Source organism: Falco naumanni, chromosome 20 (genome assembly GCF_017639655.2).
Source record: "Falco naumanni isolate bFalNau1 chromosome 20, bFalNau1.pat, whole genome shotgun sequence".
NCBI classification, from domain to species: Eukaryota; Metazoa; Chordata; class Aves; order Falconiformes; family Falconidae; genus Falco; species Falco naumanni.
In genome coordinates this window covers 1,346,452-1,369,783 of record NC_054073.1, presented here as the reverse complement: position 1 = coordinate 1,369,783, position 23,332 = coordinate 1,346,452, and the positions used below count along the sequence as shown (strand labels likewise).

Here is a 23,332-nt window from a genome sequence, read left to right as displayed (position 1 = left end):
GCAGCTGTTCCTCTGACGGCGGCGTCTCCTCTGCGTGCTGCCAGCACCCAGACCATGCTCCGCCACCCAGACGCCGCTGGATGAAAACAAAGTTTTACATCGTCAGATGATGCTGCGGCTACACACTGTGTCGTGACGATGGCAGTCGGCTGCTTTAGTAAAGGCAGCTTATGTGGCAGGCGAAACCTGTCCACGGCAAACTTTCGGATGCAGTATATTGGTTTAAAAATTTGTGTGTGACAACGGGGAATATTACACAAGTGACTTGGCATACGGCTGCGGGAAGCATATAGACGCTTAAATGGGATTTCAGCGAGGCATCTTCTCCATCCACTTTTAAAACCCCCACGAGGCACCTAACGGTAAGTCTTTTGGCACAGAAATCCCTTGATAAAACCCCAAACACCAGCCCAAGACAAACTATACTCGGAGTATCAGAGTTCGACTGGTGAAAACGGTGTGTAACCGCAACAGGGCCATCCTGACGGTGCCGCAAGGAGACCATTTGGGAAGAGAGTGGACCCTGAGCAGCGCGAGTCTTGATTCAAAGGGCATGACAAAGCTCTCCCGCTGCTACCAGCATCGTGCCATCTGGCATTGGCCTGCAGCCACCTCTGGGGTGCTCCATAGGACCTGGCCACTGAAAACAGGACGTGAAGAATAACAACTCCGGTTGGGAGGCAAAATGTTATTAAATCAATTGGCACAGTCCGGCATCCAGTAAGGAGACCCTGCAAACTGCACCGGGGGTTTTAGACTGGCAACTTTTGCTGGGGGGAGCATGACTCATCTTTGTCCCTCCACCATCCCACCTCACCTGCTTCTCCAACTCTGCCCACGTGCCGCAACCCAGCCACGTGGGGCAGGTGTCGCTGCTGGGCCTCCGCAGCCCTCGTGGACACATGCCATCGCTGTGGCTCTTCCCCACTCCGCCGGGGTGCCCCCCCCCCCCCCCCAAACCCAGAGCCTCTCAAGCAGAACAGACTAGCACCTGACACTGCTGAATTTAACAAAGAGAATAAAGGAAGCAATACTAAAGCATTTAGCCACTTCTTAACTTCACACGATAATTGTAAAAAAAAATATCCCAAACCACCTGATTATTCTCATGGTCTAAAAGGGGAAACTGAGGCACAATAATGGCAACTCCCGCTGCACAGGCACCAAAGGAAAAAGCAACCCCTGTTCTGCGCATCGTAGAGGGGGGATTTGGCTTGGACTGTAACTTGTTGCAGTGTCCAGGCTTTCGGTACAGCCCACAGCTCAAACACGGATGGGAAAGCACTACAGAAGTGCCAGCACTCGGAAAAAGGATGCAAACCCGCCAGCCCCTTCCTCACAAAAGCTCTGAAAATAAGTCTCTAAGCCAAGCACTCAACCACTGCTTCTCTTTCCAGCATGTAATGCTTTAAAAGATGTTAGTACAAGTACACCATCAGTATTCTCTATGCATTAATTCTGAAGTGCTTGGATTAAAATACAGTCTACAATCGGTAGGGTGGGTGGGTGCCAGACTAAGGATTGGATGGAAGATTTTCACTGTAAAGCAAGCAACTGATCAATTGATCAATGACTGATCAATCCCTTTTAACTATCTATCTGGTTCTGAACAGAATGATTTCCTCCTTTCTCTGTTTTTTTCTCTTTTTTCCACGTCTCTTTAATCTATAAACGCAGTTGATGGCCTCGTCCTGTGCTCAGATAGTTCTGGACTCACAGGGGACACAGGACGGAGACCAAATAAGCAGAAAACAGGTTATTTTATAAGAAGCCAAGCCCCTCCTTACTTTTGGGAAGCCATGCTCTGAATCTGACAGTCTTTTTGCAGTGTTAAGTCCCTGCCATCAGCCCCCCCCTGTGCTGGGAAGCGGTCCCTTCTCCCCTGTCCCCCTCCCCAGGGAATCCCTCCGTTCCTCTCTGCAGGGCGCTTTTGTTTACACTTCTAAACACTCGGCCACTTTCTTGGCAGAAACCCTTCCCGGTGCCACCTGGCCGCTTTTCCATCTCCCAGGAAGTTTTGCGGTGACCTGTGACACGGCCAAGAATGTGGCTTGGACACAGGGGAGGACACGGGGACATCTGACAACGTGCTGTCTGCTCCCGTCCCCCCCGCTGACCCCAGCCTCCCCACACTCCCATCCAGCCGCACACACATCCAGCCACTCACATCAGCAGTGAGTCAGAAACAAAGAAGAAAAACCCTCGTGGGCTGCGATTCGCCCTTTATTGTGAACTCCAGACGTCATACGCGCACGGCTATAGATGGAGCTCGGGAGCCCAGGCCAGCCCAGTGCAAGCCCACAAGAGCTCAGTGATGGTGGTGGTGGTGCCGGTTGGTGGGGGGGGATGCTGTGTCTGTGTGGCTAAGGATGTATTACAGAGGCGGGCTGGTCTTAATGTAACTAGAGAGCTTCTGTAATCTACAAAGGGTGAAGACTGAGAGGGAGTAAGAGGAGGTACCCTGTGTATTTCCCAGCCACACTCTCCCCAGGAGGAGGCCGCCGGCAGCCCCTCTCTGATTCCCCCCCCCCCCTCCCCATCTCCCTCCGGCACAGCACACCAAGGAATGATGAAAAAAAATAATTCGGCAAAAAGGGTGAGTCAAATCGGTTCTTCTCTGGGGCACGGTGGGGTGAGGGAGGCTCCCGGATGTTTTGGGGAGGGGGGGGTTGTCTCTTGATTTCCAGTTGTTTGCTTTGCCTCTGCTACCCCCACCCTTGCCTTGAAAAAAATACCCACCCAACCCCAACCAGATCAAAACAAAACCAAACCCAGCACCCTTCTCTCCAACTGCCCAGCACCTCTCCTTCCTCTTGAATTCACCAGGAGATACTATGTGCCGTTTAGTGCAGAGCAATGTAGGCAGGCAGTTTTCATTTTTGAGCACAAGGAAACGATAAAATACGGAGACACCATCTATCTGGCGCTGTGTCTGCTCTGTGCCGTATGTGTGTGTCTGCTGTGCTGAGATCTTATCACTGTCTGTGAAGAAATCTCAAATGCAAACCCATACATAGATTTTACCTCTAGGATTAATTGTTCATAAAAGGCTCAGAAATGCAATTTTCACTAAAAAAAAAAAAAAATCAGCTAGTTTAAATTCTCTCCAGCACCCTCCTCTTCCTCTTTGCATGGGCAAATGCACATCACATGAGGCGAATATAACATAAAGCCTTTCTTATATAATGCATGGAGTGAATCCCTGCCTGCGATTTTTGCATCGTCCTCTCGGCATTATTGTTGTTGCTTCATGTCTGCAGCAGAAAAATCTATGTAGAGTGAATCAGGCAAAGTACCTCGGTCCCGGCTTCGGTGGAGAGAGGGGCCGGAGAGAGGGGGAGGCGAAAGTTGGGCAAAGAGGGAGGGGGGGAGAAGAGGAGTGTAAAACCAAGAATAATACCGTTTTCCCCCATTTTCTTCCCTCTCTCTTTGTGTTAGGGGCAACAGGATGGAAACCAGCAATCTGTGCAGCCAGAGAAGGTCGGCTGGGTGCGGAAATTTTGCGGGAAAGGCATTTTTAGGGAAATCTGGAAAAACCGTTATGTGGTTTTGAAGGGAGATCAGCTTTACATCTCGGAGAAGGAGGTAGGATCAGTTTCATTTTCCTTTCCCATCCCCCCTTCCTCCCCTTTGCATATGAAAAGCACACTCGGAGCAGCCCCAGCCTTTCCCCAGCGCCCCTCCATTGCCAGCCTGGGTTCAGGAGGTTTCTCGGGGGCTTCTCTTCTCCTGGAGAAACCTGCCCTGGGCTGGTGTGTCAGCTCCGACAGCGACTCTCCCAGACAGCTCGGGCTGGGAGACATTTTCCCTGCACTGGACACATGAAAGGATTCACTTAGCGAGAGTTAAAACCCTCATCCTTCTTTCCGCCGCGGTGAAACGGCAATGCCAGCTTCCTTCTGTGCCTGTCCTCTGTCATTAAGTTCGACAGTGGTCTTGTTCCCAGCTGCTGCACCGCTCTATTTGGAAATAACTCTGGTCTCCCAACTGGAATTGAGCCATTTATGCGTCCCCTATCTCTTCTATTTTTCTTCCCCCTGAAACCTGCAAGAGCACAACGGGGAAATTTAACCAGGGATTCAACACCTTGTTGAGAAAGGTATCCCCTCTCCTCCTCCCTCATCTCCGCTCAGTGTCGGCTGAGGTTTGGGGTTTAATGTAGTATTTACATTCGACTTAATTGGATGTGACTATCGGGCTGAGTGTTGCAGGCTCTGGCAGGCTGCGATCCGGCTGTCCTCGCACAGCCTCCCCCTTTAATTTTTCTCTTGATAAATTCATCAGGAAGAACTCCCCAGGCAACAGCACTCCTCCCTCCGATTACCCTTTAAAAACTCATCGTTAGCACTAGCGAGAGTTGTGCCCACAACAAGAGGCACAGAGGCTTGTTCGAGTCAGGCTGGTGTTAGGATAGGGCGTTTGGGGTAAAAATCACAGATCTGGGGCTGGGTCTCGGTGGGTTTCCTCCCGTAAGTGGAAGTTAGTCCCCGATGGGCATGGCAGGGCAGTCTGTAGCTCAGACGCGTGGCTACCTGGCCCTGCTGTATCAGTCTAGGATCTGGAGAGGTAATATCATCCAGAGTACCAAGCATAATTTGATTTAGAAGCTAACTGAATCACGGGGCATGGCGAAGTGCAGATGGATCAAGGGTTATTAGAGCATGGAAATAGCCTAAAAGTGGACCGAAAGGCCAGGTCGTGCTTAGCTGTGTGTTGGCATTTCCCAGCTCACTCCCATTGATCCCTCGGCTGCTCCAGAACTGGAGAGAGACACAGGCAGGGAGTAAATGTTGCCTGCAGGCTGGGGCTCCGTGCCTTAGAAAGGCTCAGGTGAAAAGCCATAGTAAGAGGAAGATTAGAGACCGTAGACAACACCAGCGGTAATTAGACACCAAACCTAGGATGAATTTATAGATGCATTTATGGATGGGAAAAGTTACATGGAAAGCTGGATGTGAGAGGGACACAGCAAGGGGTACAAATCTCCTTTCATTTATGGTTCTTCCAAATTTTCCAGTAGTAAGGCAGACTGTATGGTGCGTATTTCTCAACAGCGGGCCTGCTTGTCTTGCATGACTCTTACAAGCAGCTCACATACCTCTGGGGCCACAGATCAGAGTTTAGAAACTGCCAGACAGACAGATTACATGGCTGGAAGGATTTTACCTGCTGCCTCATGTTCTACCGGACTGGGTCAATAGCTCTCCTGTGCTGGGGCCCCAGTTCGAGGCAGCACTGAAACATGTGCTTGAGCAGAAACATATGCTTAAACCCAGTTCACAGGGATCAAACTGGAGCTTGTACTTCTTGAGCCAGGATCTGGAAGAAGGAGGAACCATGACCAAGTTCAAATGACAGGGGAGCTGCCTGCTCGGATCAGACTGTATCAACTGTGTCAACAGAGTTGGAACTGCTGGGAAGGGATTGGGAATGGTCCCTGCTGGGAAAGGATTGGGAATAGGCTGGACTAGGCAGCTCTGGAATGGCAAATTCACTGCAGGCTGGGCAGATGTGTCAGCAGGATGCTCTATGGTCCTTTGAGCAGGTGTGAAGGCGCAGTATCACCGATGGGCCTGAGTAACACTGAAATTCAGAGCTGAGTTAGCAGGGAGGCTTTGGGGGCACTCAGAGACAGGAACTTTTTGGGGTCCCTCTCACCAAGCCACCTTTCAGTGGGTAGAGGGAGAAACCTGGCCCTGCCGAAGCAAAGGCAGAGTCAGGCGGCCGGGACTGTCCCCCCGTGTCTCCGCAGGACGGGAGGTCTGGCTGCCACCCAGGCTGCACTGACCACCCGAGCCCACCAGATGCTTTCTGCCGGAGCGAGGACCTCCTCAGAGCAGATCCGCTAGGGAGAGGGCACTTCCAGAGAGCTGCTATTCAGTGCCCGTAAACCCTGAGCAACCTCTGGGAGTACTGGCTGCAGGTACACTGGGGTGCCCGCATCCCCCACGGCTGGGCTCCACGCTGGCAAACTCCTCCAGGGCTGGAGGAGCTGCCCCACTTGGGGGATCCTCCCAGACCCTCCGTCTGCAGCCCAGACCTGCGCAGCAGCTCTCTGGGACAGCAAAGCCACGCTGTGTGGCACAATACACTCCCTTCAGCAGGGTGTGAACCCTCCCTTTGATGGGTTCTCTGGATCTTGCCTGGGAAAACAAGAGTGTTTTCCAAAATCCTGGCCACCCTGAAGCCACCAGCTGGACTGCCACTGGCTGCAGTGCCACTGGGATGTCCCGGACCCCCAGCGCTGCCGGGTGGGTGGTTATGTCTCTCTCTGCTATCCCAACTGTTCGAAACCTGGAGAATAAACCAACAGCAAAAGGCTCTACTTGGCTAAGGAGCAGGAAATTAATAATTTGTAATACAGGAATCAACACCAGTGAAGATGTGCAGGAAAAAGATGTCTGTCTGTCCCTCTCTCCCAATACGTCTGGGTAGCTACTGCTTAGATATCTGTGTCCAAGGGGGACGAGGCTGGCTGGGGGCCACGCGGGCGCTAGTTCTGAACAAGGAGCACTTGTGTTTGTTTCAGGGAGCATGCGTGTATTTCTTGACAGGGGAAAAAAACTGCTAATGCGTGTGCAACTGAAGCAGCGCTGTGGCTCTACGTGTATGAATACTCGGCGTGTGAAAGACCATAAATAACACACAGCAGTGACTGCCTGTCTTTATATGGAAGAATCTGTGGTTGTGTAGAAATGTGGTTACAGAGGTAACATCTGGCTGGCTGCGTGTGCACTGAAGTGACTCTGTGTGCCTGTAGGACTGAAGAATACGCCTGTGTCACTGGGTCCGGTATCTCCGGGTATCTCAGTACACGAGGTGGCTGCAGCCCCCCTGGTGCGTGGCACACTGCGCTGCCTGTCTGGGGGAGCGCACTTGTGTGCACCTGTGCGGACGCAGGGCACGCGCGTGGGGGGACTGCCTGTCACTGCGCGTTCCCAAGACTTTCTGTCCAAAGACGGACGGGTCTTCCAACACACAGTGCAGGGTGGTGGTACTGACTGGACCTCTACTCCTTAGCAAAGCCTTCCCATACCAGCCAGGTCTAAGATCTGCCGCGGGGAGCCCTGTAGCCAGCACTCCCTCCTGTCCACAGGACACTTAATGCATTTCCGAGCTCTGCTCCCGGAGCACGAGGCTCCCTCTCCATCTCGCTTTCCTGGCAGCAGGTGCCCACAGCTCCCGCAAATAGCTTAATAAATTGGGATTTGTCAAGCACAACAGGATGGAGCCCTCTTTTGTTTTTTCACACACCAGATTATGCCCAGTGGAGAAAATGGAGCCACTGCTGGGTTGTGCTGATGAGTTGTGTGAGAGGCTCTTCACAAGTGGAGAGGAGAAAAACCTCTCCACTTCTGCACCCCCGCCACTGCCGGTGTGGCTGCTGGGGCAGGCGCTGGATGCAGCCAGAGAGAGAATTAACTAGTGGAGACCCTGAGGAGATGTGAGCAGAAAACTCTAGTGGAAACGGCCACTAGACAGATTCAATCTCAGCCTGATTCCTGCAGTGACGGGAGAGGAAACTCAACTGTCTGTTTCTCTAAAAGATCAGCGTCCTCCTCTGCTATAAATTAGTTTTGCTCTATCAAAGCTATTGGAGCAACGTGGATCTGGTGGATGGAGCTTACGATTTAACTCTCAGATTAACCTTGGTGTTTCTTGTCAGCTTCTCTTAAGCTCAGCAGCTGCTCTAGGACAGAAGGCAGGTTGGTTAGCAGGTAAAGCCGGGCTCCTGGCCTCTCCCCGTCAGCTCACAGCACCGCAGCAAAAGGGGTTAATCACCAGGACTATCCTCAGCTCTGCCACGCACTCACTAAATGAATTCAAACCAGACATTTATTTACTTTTGCCTGAATTTCTCCATCTGGAAAGCAGGGCTAATAATACTCATCTCCCTAAGGCACAAGGTGCCTAGGAAGGGGGAATTGTCTGTCACTGTGAGATCCCTTGGGAAAGATGTCAGCTCAGGGCAGGTAATGATGTTGCACAAAGACAACGTGGAGCAGTGAAACTGCTCAGAGCTGAGCGGCGGTCTGACATCTGGAAAGGCTGAATAGATAGCTTTCCAAAAGGCTAACTCCCCCAGGCAGAGTCAGACTACCAAAATCCCATCAATATCCACACTGATTCCTGCTGGGAGTCTGTGCACTTGTTCAGTTGCCTACCTAGAGCTGGGCTTGCAGGTTACAGACTAGCCCTGATGTGTTTATTTTTGTTAGGAGGAGATGTGGATGTCTGATGGAAGCCAGGGCTTCCTCCCTGGCAGAAACCAAGTCTGTAAGGAGAGGAAATGTATTTTATCAGATCAGTTGATACACCTGGAAAACGCAAACAGGGCTTCTGAGTTATGTGCTTTTATCAGGGCATCAACCTTTGGAAGCTTTGGTCTTCCAAAAGACCAGGTTAGAACTTGGTCTAACACCTAGAAGCTTTTGCTCTTCGAACCATGCACCAAAATGGTAGCTGAGGCTTACAGACCTCCTTCAGCCCGGGGCCCTGAGCCTGCAGAGATCTGTACCCCTGCTGCAAGCCGAACTCGGTGAACTTATGCAAAAAAACCTTCATTATTTAGCATTTGGTCATCAGCCAAAAAAAGCGTCCAAGGCAGAAACACAGAAGACGATGTGCTGAAGTGAGCTAAGCTCCTGCTAAGCGAAAGAACACCTTCTCAGTATCATTTCTGCATTCTTTCCCCTTGCTCTCCTCCACACTGGTTCCCTCCCCCCCGCCTCCTGCAAATTTCTGGTAATTGTTCTCTTGTTTCTAGCCCAGCTTTGTCATTGCTTTGCACTTGGGAATAGCAGTCAGACTAACGCAGACACAGCTGGGCTCCTACCACTTCCTATCAGGAAGCCCAGGGCTGTCCAGACAGCATGAACGGACTCTGCGATGACGAGATGTTAATGAGGAAACGCTTCTTGGGGCTTTCTTAAGCCTTTTCTTGTTTGCTACCAAAAGCATCGCCACAATTAGCACAAGAGCACTTGAAAAGTAGTCTGTTCTCGCTCCTCATTTGTTACAGCACCATCACACGCCGCACAGCTCGCTCTCTGCCTGGGAGGGGTGCATGTGCGCGCGTCTGTGGTCACATTCGAGGTAGTGTCTGGAGTTCACATACATGGTTCACGCATGGGACGGAACCTGCAAAGCACTCGCCGTGTTTCCACACACGTGCTGCTCACACGCTTGGTACTGACGATGCTTCGTGGCACACATTTAGCACGTGGTGAACAACTCTGTGTACAGGGTGGTTGTGTTTTCCAGCTCCGTGTTACATCTGCGGTTGGTAGGTGAGGAAAATACGTTGGTGTCCGGCACGTTCGGCGTGCACAAGGTGTTGATCAGAGCTGTGCGATTACAGATGTGGTTACGGGCGGTGGTTGCACTAGGTGTTCAAACCCTTGGCTTTCAGCTACACAGGAACAGTCTGTGACTGCCTGGCTGGCACCTGCAGTCCCTTGCATACCTCTCCTGCTCTTGCTCTTTTAAGCCATCCTTTTCCCTTCCACCTTCCTTCTCCTGTTTGGCCAAGCTCTGTTCTACACTTTGGAGAGGAAGGTGAAAAGTTTCAGGGGTTGTTTATGTCCCAGTGGCACCGTCTTGCACAATCAGAGAAAGGGCTGAAGAACACCAAGGTAGAAAAAACACAGCCTGACGCCCTCTCACTGCAACAGAGGCAGCTTGTGAGCTGAGGCAGCACAACCTTGGGATTCCAGGGCCGCGCTGGGCTGTGACATTGCTGGTTCTCTTCAGGAGCCTGTCGATTCCGAGGGATGTGTGTTTCTGGTAGCCCTGGCTGATGACTCTTCCCAGCAAGGGACTGGAGTAGACAGCAGCTCTCTGCCACCAGCCCCTCACTAGCTCAGGGCAGTGATCGGGATGTGAAAAGGCCTGGAAGGTGACACTTGTGTCCTTGAGCTACCGAGTTCATGGTGCAGCTCCCACTTGGGATGCTGGTGTGCAGATGGAAGGCAGTCTCTTGGACCGCTGCCACTCCTATCCTACCCAGGTCCAGAGGCTCTGGCTGAAACCAGAGTCCTGCCATGCCAGTGACTGCACAAACACACTATCTCTATCCCTGTCTCCGCTCCGCACATGCACTTTGTACTAAAGAAGGAGAAAGTGGAGTGTCTGCAGTGTCCCCCTGAACGTGGGCCATTTCACCCTCCTTTCACAGCGTTTTGCAGGCCTCTCTTACTGTAACACCTGAAACCCTCCCAACGCTCCCTGTATTTCTTCTAGTTCCCTTACAGAGCCAGAACCATTCAGCTACTTCCCTTGTGCAGCCAGGGCACTGAGAACAAGGAGCCAGTGACAGGCCAGGCCCTTACGCTCAGGTCTCCCCCATCACCTGCCAGTCCCCCGACCAGTGCTGCTCCCTGGCACTGCCAGAGCCGGTGCTGCACACATGCGTGGGCTCCTCTCTCAGCCACAGCCTGGTCTGAGCTAAGCTCTGCAGAAACTTCTGTTCCTTGCTGGATGGTAGGACTTGAGGAAGTGAAACTTTGAGCTCAGCTTGAGAGGGGAACACGCTGGCTGATGCTGTCCCCAAGACTGCCCGTGTTTGGATATTCAGCTTTGCTGAGAATCTGTAAGTTTTTTGTTGCATACGCCCTGAGCCACGTTACGACCTCTTGAACGTCTCGTGGATACTTTACACTTGGTGTCTTGTGATTTCCTGTACCTTCTGCATTTGCTTTGAGCATGTCACATCTCAGCAGGGGAACTGCTCAGGCAAATCGCCACCAAGCAAACCTAAGGAAAACCACAGAACTCTGCCTGGGGACCGAGGGACTGCCCTTCCCCTTCGCTCCTGCCTTGGCCCCAAAACACAGCCCCGATCTGAATCAAGCAGGTTCAGAGCTGTTGCAGGTGACAGCTTGATGAGGGAGGAAGTTTTAACTCTCCGTCAGCAAGACACCCAAGGGGTAGAGAATTTAAATCACGTTAGGGATCCTTCTGCTGCCAGAACGCTGTGAAGGAGTATTCATGCAGGAGAAAACAGACCTTTGGGAGTGTGATTAGCTGCAAGGCTGGACAGAAGCCCTACAAACCTTTGTGAGATGGTACCTTGGGTAGCACGGCTGATGTTCTGACCCCCTACGTGTCCACAGGACTGCCCCGTCCCACAGGCACAGGGAGTGCCGTGGTGGCTGGCATCCCTCCGGGCTGACCCTGCTGGGGCAGCAGCTGTGGGGGTGAGGCGTGTGAGGAATGCAGCTCCCCTCCTTGAACTTTAGCAATGCGCCAGCAATGTCAGCCTCAGCACATCTCGCCACTGACTGCAGGCCCAGATTAGCTGGTGGCTGCGTGGCTGGCTGCTGCGTAGCTACACCCTGAGCAGCGGCAGCTGCTGCTGGGGGTGCAGGGACTGTGTGGTCTAATGGCCCCAGGGTCTAATGTGCCCCGCTTTAGGAACCCACCTTTGTTTTAGGTGATGGGGGACACTTCAGGTTCCTTCTCCGTGCCTCAGTTTCCCTTCCCTCGCCTGGCCTACTGGCCAAGTGCGGAAGGCATGCACGGAGCATGGGGAGGAGCCAGGTTGAACCCCAGGACAAGAAATTGTTTAGTCTGCCTAGAGCAGGTACAGTACGGATAGCAAAGCCAGCAGACGGCCATGGCAGCAATTGCTGGGATTTATTTACCTTAATCCTTTCAATCCAGAGCTTCCCCGCAGGGCAAGGAGTGCAGGACCTACAAGCCCATGAGGCTCTGAGATCCATCGGCTCGCTGCATGCCAGGCAATCAGCAGCTGTGAGGAAGGAAAGACCTGCTGGCCACCTCCCAGCTAGGAATGATTTCGCCAAAATCAACCATCCAGGCCTCTCTCTTCCTAGCACTTTAAGCCAAGCGGTCCCTGATTCCTCTCAGCTTCAAACTACAGTGTGGGAGACCTTAAGAAAAGCTGGTGAAAGCAGCAGGATCCAAAAAATACCCACATCTGCAGAGCCCCAGCTGCTTCACAGGCAGGTGTGCAAACCCGTGCAGTGGACAGGAGAGAAAATGCTGCTCCAGACAGGGAAGCTTTTTCTTGGCTCCCTAAAAGAAGCTGTGGAAAAGAGGAACCGTCAGGCCCTGGAGAGCCTGTTGAAGCCGCCTTCCCTGCAAGTTAGAGAGCAAGGGACCAACTGTCTGGGCATGGGGAACCAGACTGAAGACTACTGAGAGGAGATGCTCAGCCTTTCCTACAATTCAAAGCTGTCTTAAAGAGTTTCAGGTTTGGCACCTGAGACTAAAAATCACCGCTCACTTTCAAAAATCTGTGTTCAATCTATATCCAGCAAAGAAGAAGAAAACAAACGAGCAAACATAATGGTCATAGTAAATCTCCATCACGAGGATCAGCGCCTCAGCCACAGAGCACCCTGGGTGCATGACAAGCTGCGGTAGGTCACCCTGGCATAAATGAAGATCAATGCTGCTGTGCTGCCTGTGCCATTCCCCTTACAAATCACACCAGGTGACTGAGAAATCACACTTCATTCCCTCCTACTAAGAACTGACACTGAGGCTACTTCCTCCCAAAGGTCTCCAAAACGTTATCCAAAGACCTATGCGTTGCCAAATTCTTTGCTGGTGAAACCGGAAAGGTTTTATTTGCGTGGCTCCAATCTCACTGAAAACGTGAGATGAGTAGAGACACCCTGCAGGTTTGTCACCCACCCCCTACCGACATAGGTGACCAGGATTTAGGCTTCACTGACGATGCGGTTCCAGCAGTTTTGTGGGTCTGTAGGGGTTGCCTGTTTATTTTTTACAGAGGATGGGCTCATGACTGTCCTTATCCTCTGCACTCATCCTCTCCTGCCTCTGAGGTTGCTCTGTTCTGTAATTCATGCCCACCACCTCCCTCTTTCCGGCCTCAGTGGCCTCCCACAAAGGACAAAAGAGCTGGCTGGTACTTTTGAAGTTTGCCTTTCACCTTCCTTCTCTCTAGTTTCACTGTTTGCACACTGAATGCTCTGTTATTTTGCTCTGCTGCTTACTTCTCAGCCTGTATGTCTCAGCGCGGGAGAGAGGGGGGAAATCAGTTGGCACTGCCCCTTGCAAGACAAGACTGCCGTCCTTCCCATGCCCCATGGAATCTGCCGCTGCATCACCGCAGCGGAGCCCGTTTCAGGCTGATGCTGAGACCTCTTCCCACCACGAAGGCAGAACAAAGCCACGTTCAAATGACTAAATTACAGCCCCCTTCACTTTATGGCCTCATTATACTACCAAGGCTATGTACAAGAGGGAATCAATTCAAAGTGAGCACAAACCTGCCTCGCCTCCCTGTGCTGCGGCTCTGGCTGAAGGGCAGACATACCCTTAGGCACCTGGCTCACTCTAGCCCACAGCCTTCACAGCATGCACCCACCCCCCCCAAAATACCTGTGGGGGGCTGAACCTGCCCACTTTGTCCGAAACTTAGAAATGGGACCCCAGCATCACCCTTTTAAAGTAAAAAAATGTAGCTTTTTCTCAGCCTTTAAGCATTTTATAACTGGTCTACACATGGGTACAGCACTTTGGTGAAAGTGATGTACCACCTGCACAGCAGGGTCTCTTCTGAGTGTCTTTTGTAGACAAGCGCTGTGTTAGAGCCCTGGCACTTGGCAGCCCGAGCCTTCCAAAGGACTATGTACACCTTGCAGGGTGTTCATCTGAACCAACTCCACCCGTCCCGCCTGCAGCCTCCTGTAGAGATTCCTAGAAGCAAGATATTTGAGTCCCAGCTCCTGGGAGTTCACAGCGCAGGCTCTGCTGTCTGAGAAAGGAGGGAAGGGCTGGGGAAGTCCCAGTGACCTACATGAGCAAACATCTGGAGTAAGGAGTCCTGCCTCAGCCACTGGGCCACAGCTGGGGGCTCGGAGGGGATTGGCTTTTCCTGCTGCAAGTGAACAGGGCTGAATTCAGCCAAGATTCTTGGAAAGAGGTGGATTGTAGGATGGTGCTGGGAAGAGATAAAAGCTGATTAGAAATGCATGGGGAGGATATATAGATAGACATTATCTGTGAGAGACATTTCCGTATCTGTTCGTAACAGCCCATACACAGTAGCTGTTGTTACAAGCAGAAATCAGCAATAGCTTCTGGGGCTTCCAGAGGAGCTGTGCATGGTGACCGCCTCCTAGTTCTTGAAGACAAACTCAGGGCATAGAAGGAAAAAGGACAGAGGAGGAACTGCAGTCATTATGCAAGGCCAGATGGTCAGTTTATCTGTGTCTCTGGTTAGAAAGCTGGTTACAGCGTTTCAATCAGCCTCTTTGTTGAAATTCTATTGAAAACATCAGGGGGAATTCCTTCAGTGCTTCCCAAAACTAGCGAGGAAACCTACTAAACGGGGTGGAGTCCTTTCAAGAAATCCAAGAGCTAAGACCTCATCACCGTCTGCCTTTCTGGCACCTGAGTTACTCAACACTGCAGTTCCCAGCCCCTAATGACCCTGGCTGGAGCAGGATCAAGCAGATTGACACGGATTTGTGCCTGCCACTGTTCTGCCCTCAGTGGACACGCAAACCCAAGTTCTCTCCCACCCCAGTTACCAGCATTCCTCCTGTTTACCATGGGAAGAGCAGAGCGGCCCTGCCGCAGGAGCAGGGGGCGAGGACAGTGCATTAATGAGAGCAGAGAAAAGGAAGACCATGAAAACTAAAGGGGGCCAGGCAGAAGACAGGCTGCGCGTTCTCTTCTTCGCTCCGAGTCCCCCGAGTGACGGTACCTTCAGGTCAGGGCTCTGTCTGTCATGGGACAGCACCAAGAACCTTGGCTTCCTCCCCAGCTCAGCCACAGCCCTCGCGACCCTGTACAGGTCCCACCTTTAATTTAAGCCTCTGCACTATTTATCTGTAGCTGCGTGCCTGTCACACCGCGGCTAATACAGAAAGTGTTGGGGAATAGACCTAGAGAAAGTGAGATCTTGTAAAAGCTGCAAAGAGGTCACTCGATGATTCTCTAAAGGACAACCACGAAGTGTTTCTGTCAGCGAACGCTAAGCCCTGGTGCTCTCTTCCTTCTTGAAACCTTCCATGAATCCCCTGGTTGCTGGTGGTCTCCGGAGGCCTGGCCAGCCACCCAGCAGTGGAAGCCTGGCAAGCAGGTGCCAGAACAGGACCCATGAGCTGGGCAGCCCCCCGTGCCTGGGTGAATTCTGCCCACAGCCCCTTCCCAAGGGACGAGGCTCAGCAGCGGGGGAGAGCAGCACACGCATCGTGTCAGTAATCTGGGACTGGATGTGCTGCAGCCACCCCCCAAATCAGCTGTCAGCACAGGCTTCAGTAATACCACTAGGTTAAAAATAGGAAGTGCTAATCTTTATCCCTCAAACTTTTGTTATGCTGTCTCCAGAAAAGCAACAAGCACTAATATGCTTGCCCCCTTTAATCAGCAGATGAAAGTCCACCTCCTCCCAGCATCTCCACCTCCGCGTGAACCTCCTCCTAGCAGGCAAGGTCCTCTCCTTGCTGCTGGAGTAAATCCTGTTCATTTTGAGGGTCCACAAGCATAAACACTGTGTCTGATCACACTTGCATGTACTAGCCCCAGTAACTTTGGGGGTAGGAGAGGCAGTTAAGTCCCAAAGGAAACCATAGCAAAGCAGGAATTAACCTAGGAGACCGTGATTTTCAAGTTATCCTTCTAAACACATCCCCCTCATTCCAGAAGAGATTCGAGTCAGAACTATCGTGTTGAAAATCTCTGCTTCTCCTACCCAAAAGCAAGTGTAGCACTCCCCAGCTACCAGTGCCATTACTGCATTTGTGTGTCTGATGCTGGAATATTCTCACACAATGTTTCAGCGACCACGTAACACACCAGAGGCTCCAGCACATATCCTGCACACTCAACCCCCCCGTGCAGACAGCAGCTCCAGCCAGGCACCCTGCTGGCTTGGAGCAGCAGCAGCCCCATTACTACCTCGCTGACATCTGCAAGGCTGTAATTTTGTTTTTGTTTTGCAGGTAAAAGATGAAAAAAACATACAGGAAATGTTTGACCTGAGTGACTATGAGAAATGTGAAGAGCTCAGGAAGTCCAAAAGCAGAAGCAAAAAGAACCACAGCAAATTTACCCTCGCCCACTCCAGACAGCCTGGAAACACGGTATGCTCTGCTCGCAAGCGCGCAGTCAGCCCGTGACAGCCATCAGCTCTTGGTGGAGACCAGGCTGCCTCCGCTACCGACCGCAGGCCCGAGGGCTTGAGGCAGCAACGGGGGGTGAAACCGGGTAGGCTGAGTTGTGCAGGCTCCAGATTGAGCCTCGTGGTTTCAAATATACAAACACCCATTTACCGTGTCAGGACTGATAGTGACAGTGAGAGATGGAGCCAGGAGGGGTGTTTCTGCTGGGGGAGGACTCAGGTCTCTGGCGTACTAAGGACATGCGACCAAGCACTTAGCTCTGGATCCGTTTACCTGAGAGTATTATGACTTTGGGAAAGGAAGGCATCAGAACATTTGCCAGGAGCAAGGACAAAGCATTTTTACTGCCACCACTCCTGGCAGCTGTGCTTTAGCTGACTGCACTCATTTATTCACAGGGGGAGGCAGGGAAGGGAGGGATGCTGATGGTCCTTGGGTCTGCTGTCCAGATTTGCACAGCATCAAAAGAGCTGCACAGGAATTTGTCCCAGGAGTACTTTCTGACCAGATGAAAGCTAAGAAGTGCCAGAATGGGGTCATTGCTACCTAGGGGCAGGACTGCCCAGGAGGTCTCAGTTGCCGCTGCAAAAAGAGAGCCAGCCTCTAAAGACAAGCTGTCTCTGGCACGCACCCACCCCCAGCCACACACGTGAGCTGGATTTACACTATTCATTCTGACTTGTTTCAGTAGACCAGGCCTGCCCACCCCACACTTTGATAAGGATTGCATAACATATGAAACAAAAAAAGGGAAGAGAAAGGGAAAATGGAAAGCGGCTACACTGTCCCCAAGCGCCCTGAGCAAGCGAACAAAATGTTGTGGAGGCTAAAACTCATTTTGACTGAGTATCTAACTTAAAAAAACACTAAGGATCTTGGATCCCCTGTAACTGCCGTATTTTCAGGACTGCTCTGCCCTCACTGTGCATCTGACATATCAAAGCACAGAAAATCCGGCTCCTTCTGCAGGTACCTACTTAGCTGCTTGTCTAACAGACTCTTTCAAAAGTCTGAGGTGGCAACAGATAAATCGCATGTGAGCAGCAGATGCACAGAAAGGCTGCGTCATCGTTTGATGAGGGCAAAATCTAGGATAGTGTGTGGGAAGGCAAAGAGGGGGAAGGAGGAACTGCAGCCACCAGGGAAGTAAATATGGTACACAGCTTTTGGTTTGGAAAGCTGGGTACTGTGAGGAATCACGGTCTGCTTTGCAAAGGGCTGCCAAGAAGCAGAGAGGCCAGGTGCAGTGTGTGGCAGACCAGCACCGTTTTGCAGGACTGGAGGATCAGGTCTGCTTTGCATTTTCCCACTAAGGCGAGCCAGCTGTAACAGCCATGTAGCTTCTCTGTGGGCAGGGACAGTGTGAAAGCATCTCTGTATGAGTTTAGTCACTGGCACTGACCTGAATTCCCTCTTTTGTAGGCACCAAATCTGATCTTCCTGGCTGTAAGTCCAGAAGAGAAGGAGTCCTGGATTAATGCCCTCAACTCTGCAATTACACGTGCTAAAAACCGCATCTTAGATGAGGTGAGCAGGACTCTGAGGGCTGGACCCAGGCTCTGTGGTCTCAACTTTAATCTTGGGTGAAGATTTTAGACTGCCGGCGACAGCAGCAGCCCCTCCTACCCTCTCCATTTCCTACCTAAAAGTAGCGCAGAGCCGTTGCGTTTTCGCGGGCTGCACTCAAACACAGCCGCCGGCACCTAGAGAGTGGGCTGGTCTGGTCTGGTCTGGTCTGGGGTAGTTTGATCCTCCCAGCCTCAGGCTAAACACACAGCACTGATTGCAAAGCAAGAGCAAGGGTCCAAGGCTCTGCTCCCTGCCTGGCGCAGCCCAGCCCCAGTCAGATGCCTTCACCTCAGAGCCCAGCCTTGCCTCGCACAGGGATGGTGGGACTAAGGAATGGTTTCCCAGGGCTTTGGAGAGACTTGCCTCCTGTCCGCTGCTCCTGAGTGTGCTCATGTTTGCAAAGGAGCTTTAAGTAGTGCAACTGAATTAAGGTATTAACTGTAAACCAATATAGTCCCAGGCTATCTTCAGAGCACTCTAATAGCATGGCACCATCTGTCAGCCCCCCTCAGTCCATCTTCATCCCACCCACCCCTCCCCTCTCAGTCACCACCTCCAAGAGACGGGCCCATTTCCACCGCTGCGGTTGAAGGAAGGGCACGAACTGGGCATTTAAACTTTGCAGATCCTTTCCTACTGTCCAAGGGTCAAACCAGGAACGTTTAATTTTGCCTTCTCAGCACTGTGTGGCACATATATTTCTGTCAAGACAAGTCAGGTCCTCCATTTAGTGAAAAAAGAAGGGACAACCAGAGAGATGAGGCTTTGGTGTGCGCTGTGGGACAGCAATAGGACCCTGCAACAGTACAGCCCTGCCTACTTGAGAATGCGTCCATACCAAGCGTAACTAGCATAGCTCCTACCGCTTCCAAAGCGGCAGCGTTATTGCTGCATGAAACTCCCAAAGTAACTACCACAATTATGCAAAGCAGCTTCTAGTAGAAAAAAAGAACAAAGCAACATCAATTCAGCCTCCTCCCAGAGACAAAGTGTACACTCACAAGCGCAGCTGAGCCGACAGAGGCCAGGTTTAGATCAGAACAAGCGTTCCCACATAGTTCATTCCAGTGTGAATGATAATCACCTTGAGCAGGCTGTGCCCTTCGCTACCAGGGCTGCGATTTGAACGAGCGTTTCAACGCTGCCTCACATTAATGCTTCATGACAACTATTCTTCGGCTTAGATCTGTCTCAGATCTATCTCATCCACATTCAACTTACCGCAATACAGGCGGCCCACTGCTGTGATGCTGTTTGTTCTCCTGGATGGCAGCACAAAAACCCTGTAGTGAAAGAAAACGAAGGTCAGACCATAGGAAAAGCTTTAGAGCAGAAAGCAGCATAGCAAACAATAGTATGGATTGCTTCAAGGAGAGTCTGCCACTGCAATCTTGACAAACAGATTCAACAGATAATTGTCAGGAATGACCTAAGTAGATTGGATCCCATCAAGGCACAGAGGGGAGAGACCAGGGAAACGCTCTCGGACTCCTCGAACGCTGGATTCCCACAGCCCGCTCCCCGCAGATCTCCTGTAAGCATGTAGATCAGTGACTCCCACCAGCACGCCCAGGACCAGTGATGGCCCTCGGGACCAGCATGTTGTCGACATGGTGCAGGCAGGTTTAAAAAAGCTATCGGTCTGTGTGTGCCTGGGCACACTCCCTAGGGAGGGCGTTACAGGCTGTAGCCATCCAGGCACCCCAGGTAGCCAGACTGTGCTCCTGGACAGCAACCCTGGCCCCGCTCGCAGCCGCAGCAGTCCAGCAAGGTAGCACGTGGGGAATGCATCACCTTCCTCGTTCCAGCTCAGCGCTAGGTCTGGTTCAGGTGGTGAGCACAGCTCACCTCCTGTTCAGCAAACATTTGCACTACAGAACTGCAAACTCTGTGTTTGAGTTCAGGGTTCACCGTTCGCAGCCCAAGCTGCTGCCTGACAGCCTTTAGCAAAGGATCCCAGCCCAGGGGTATGTGGGAGAAGTTCACCCTCAGCATACGGCCGGGTCACAAGATAAAGGGAATCCTGGAGGGACAAATGATCTGCCACAGTGCATCTGGCTGATCACAGCTACGGAAACTAGGAATGGCTCATACGTCCTATGCTCCCAGGTGTTCACTGGCCCTTGTCACCACTGTAGGTTACTGTCGAAGAGGACAGCTACCTTGCCCACCCAACGCGTGACAGAGCAAAAATACAGCATTCCCGACGCCCTCCAACACGGGGACATTTGATGGCTGTGGTACGTATAGCAAATTCCAGGCACCTGTTTAGGTAAAATTCCCTTGTAACTATTTCTTTTATAAGTAAATGCAAGAAGACTTGATGTTTGAGCTCTGACCTGAACAGAAAATTGTCATTAAGACCCAGGGCTGTCCTGAGTCATCAGATCTAGTCCTCTGTTCTTGTAGACCATTGCGTTGTGCAAACCCTTTTGCAAAGTGGTTGCTTGCCATCACTCACACCCATTTTCCTGATGCTGAAAACGAAATGCTCCTTCAGGCTCCTGATGGAGAATAGCTATCCAGCTGGGGAGCTCCATCATGGATTAGCACAGACAGCTGGTCCACAGCTGCTCAGCTCATCCACATCTCACCTAGAGCCACAGACCCAGCATAGCTAGGGCTCTGTCACTAGGTCACACTTGCTAGTATTCCTGGCCCACTTCTGCATCCCGGCACAGGTGATGCGTATCTTTGGTGTAAGAGCCACTCAGAAGTAGCATGCAGCCATGCCTTTCTCTGTGGCAACACAGCTCTTCTTTGTTTCTTCAGGCATCTACCTCAACCTCTGATGGCATGCTGACACTCGACCTGATCCAGGAGGAAGACGCCTCTCCAGAAGATCACAGCACCTGTGAAGAGAGTTTCCGGGTGGATCTGGATAAGTCAGTGGCACATCTTACTGCTGGACGGCGCCGGTCAGATTCAGAGAACGTCAAGTCATCAGAGAAAGGCCGGACAGGGAGCCTCCCAAGACGGGAGGTGACCTCATGGGACAGAGCCGGGCAGCGCAATGACTCCTTTGACAAAGGGACCATGTACACACCACAGGTCCCCAAAAAGCTCTCGCACTCAGAAAAGAATAAATGTGCCTCCATGGAAGAAATTCTGTCTCGACGGGACTCTTCCACGCACCGGGCGGTGCTGAGGAGGGGGCTGGAGGCTCATTTTGCCTCAGCAGAACCAGAGCAGCTGTCCCGGATACAAGAACTGGTTGCACTGAAACTGGAAAAAACTCAGGAACTGCTGACAGAGGTGAAGGGCTACGGAGAAGGCAAGAGAAAGACTAAGGATTCCACCACCAGCACCACCACCACCACCACCTCTTCCTCCTCCTCATCTTCCAAGTCGGACTCTGAAAGGATCCTGCAGGAATCTGAGAGGTTGCTGGGGGAGGCTTCCTCCACCTGGAGCCAAGCCAAGAGGGTGCTGCAGGAGATCAAAGAGTTGAGGGACCTGTACAAACAGTTTGAACTGCAGCAATCGGACTCAAAACCCAAACAGAGCTCACAGTCTCAGTACAGGAAGAGCATGATGTGAAGGCAAGCCTTGGGATCGGGAGGGAGGGACAGGGAGGGCGGCCATTTGGTCTTTTTTTTTTAATTATTATTATTTACAGTGTTCAAAAGAGTGAAAAGGTGCCTGTTCTTACCCAAATTTGCTTCTCAAAGCTTGAACCCTTCCTTTCCTCCATCACATCCCCTGATGAAAAAACCCTGTGTTCCAATAAATTCAGTTACAGTTTATACCTCCTTTTTTAAAGAGCACCCTTTGCACCGCAGGCCCCCAACTTCTGTCATGCTTGGAGGACGGAAGAAAGCACCAGTTCCTAGAAAATGGCCCTGCATGCCTGGAGCAGCACGTGCATAACAATGGGGACAGATGCTCTTGCGCTGTAATAAGCCCTGGCTTTGCTGCTCTAACGTCTGAGCTGTATCCTGAGTTACAGCTCCTTGACCAAGAGTCTCGTCTTGTTCCCTCACCGTCCTCTTGGAAATAAATGCTAAATAAAGTTGTCCGTCCCAGCCAATCCTTGGAAGTCCCCATTATCCAGGAACTGTCTCGAAGACGCTTGGATGTTCAGGCTGACCTCAAGTTTTAGGCGAGTCGTCAGAGGCACTCGCTGGACTGCAGCTAGCGGGGTTCTGTCCTGGCACAGGTCCCTTTTGTGAACTCCTGGGGTCGGCAGCTGTTATTCTTGTGGTACATATACAGCCCTCCAGAGAGAGGGCAACAGGTATGCAATCTGTGTTCAAACTAATCCTGTCTGTCCGTTGATGCTTTACAGAACCCCCTTGGCCCTGTGCAATGGGAGTTAGCAGCTATATGTCTTCCTTTCTGTGCAAATAGAGGATCAAAGCCTTGAATCTAACAGACAGCCCACGTGGGTTGTTTGGAGGGGTTGTTTTCTGGCTTTTCCATTTTCATTTCCTTTTTTTGTGTTTTCCTTTTCTTTGAGCTGAAGGGAAAATGGAAAAATCAGGGTTGTGTACAGGCGGCAGCTGGAAACCAAGAGCCATTTTGGTAGGTTTGATTCTGTTCTCTCATGCATGCAGTCTCGGTTTCTGCCAGTTGGACTGCAACAGATAGTCCTCGCTGCCCCCCTAAGATCAGAATCAGGCCTACTGAAACGAAAGCTGAGCCTGTAAGAGAGCTCAAATACCCTCCTCTTGGTGCTGCCAAGCACTTTGCTAAATAGGTGGCTCAGTTTTCACGCCTTTAAGCAGAAAGACAAGAAAGGAGGGTGTTAAGATGTCTCACAGGGCTTAAAGTACACCGATGTGGTAACATCCAACTGTTACTTTTTTAAAAAAAAGGAAACCTAATTCCCTTTCCTACATTGCAAATGATCCATGAAAATATTAAAACCAACAGAGTTATTTGCTGGTCGCAGTTGGTGTTGTCTATTTTCTTTTAATGATTGACCTCCCTTGGAAAGGAGAATGGTTACTTCCACTTCTGTCTGGTCAGCTTTACTATTCAGGCTCATGTTGCTAATGTATAGTTGCCAGCACTGCAAAGAAAGCATTTATGTTTTTTTTTAATTAGTCCTACTCCCACTTTCCTGTTAGAATTACTGGAAGAATTATTACTGTTGGCATTAGGTTCCTGAAGATTTTATTTGCAAACTTCAGATCTGGCCCTTGCAACGATCTTTTCCTTGTTCCTGACTCCAGCACGGCTTTTTGCCCACTCTTCAAAGACAGTTTTGAAAAGGCATCGCTCGCACGCCTAAGCTCCTGTCACAGAGCTGCATGTTACAACCATCCAGGGGTACGCATGTCACCCTTCCAGCATCTTTGTTCTTTTCAGGTTTTTCCTTACCTTTTCTATCACTTGGAGGATCTGTTTGGATGCATCAGAGGAAAAAACATAATCCCTAAAAGAAATTTTAAAAGAATGCATGTGAGTCACTGTGATAAAACCCTTCCCATTCAGCTTTTTGATTGAGAGAACAAGAAAAATATGCAAATATTTTCCAGATGTGACATTCAGCATTAAAATTAGCCCTGTTTTCAAAATAAGAAAGCTAGTCTAAAAACCTGGAGGTTTGAATTGCACTCGGTTGGGATGGATGTGTGTTGTGACAGGCTTACTGGACTTATGTCAAAACGTAAGCACGAAAACACACCTGATCC

General features: G+C 51.2%; 1 protein-coding gene across 3 annotated transcripts; it reads left to right on the top strand.

Moving 5' to 3' along the window:
- The first annotated feature begins 2,148 nt into the window (after positions 1-2,148).
- Positions 2,149-21,708, top strand: PLEKHO1 (pleckstrin homology domain containing O1). 3 transcript variants are annotated; one of them, XM_040618702.1, is made up of 7 exons: positions 2,150-2,596; positions 3,439-3,585; positions 15,945-16,085; positions 17,547-17,651; positions 19,832-19,933; positions 20,466-21,235; positions 21,476-21,708. In XM_040618702.1, the coding sequence occupies exons 1-6, from the start codon at positions 2,567-2,569 to the stop codon at positions 21,231-21,233; spliced, it is 1,293 nt and encodes a 430-aa protein (XP_040474636.1). In that variant the 5' UTR covers positions 2,150-2,566; the 3' UTR covers positions 21,234-21,235; positions 21,476-21,708. The 3 variants fall into 3 exon arrangements, with proteins under 3 accessions (XP_040474637.1, XP_040474636.1, XP_040474635.1); XM_040618703.1 differs by lacking the exon at positions 21,476-21,708 and having other exon boundaries at positions 2,149-2,596; positions 3,448-3,585; positions 20,466-21,439; XM_040618701.1 differs by lacking the exon at positions 21,476-21,708 and having other exon boundaries at positions 20,466-21,439.
- Positions 21,709-23,332: the final 1,624 nt, after the last annotated feature.

Bases quoted from the DNA above. Each gene is read 5' to 3' on its own strand.
- PLEKHO1 (XM_040618702.1), top strand. From the start codon at position 2,567: ATGATGAAAAAAAATAATTCGGCAAAAAGG. The intron at 3,586-15,944 runs GTAGGATCAGTT...TTTGTTTTGCAG, and splicing joins TTTACATCTCGGAGAAGGAG to GTAAAAGATGAAAAAAACAT. The intron at 16,086-17,546 runs GTATGCTCTGCT...CCTCTTTTGTAG, and splicing joins CCAGACAGCCTGGAAACACG to GCACCAAATCTGATCTTCCT.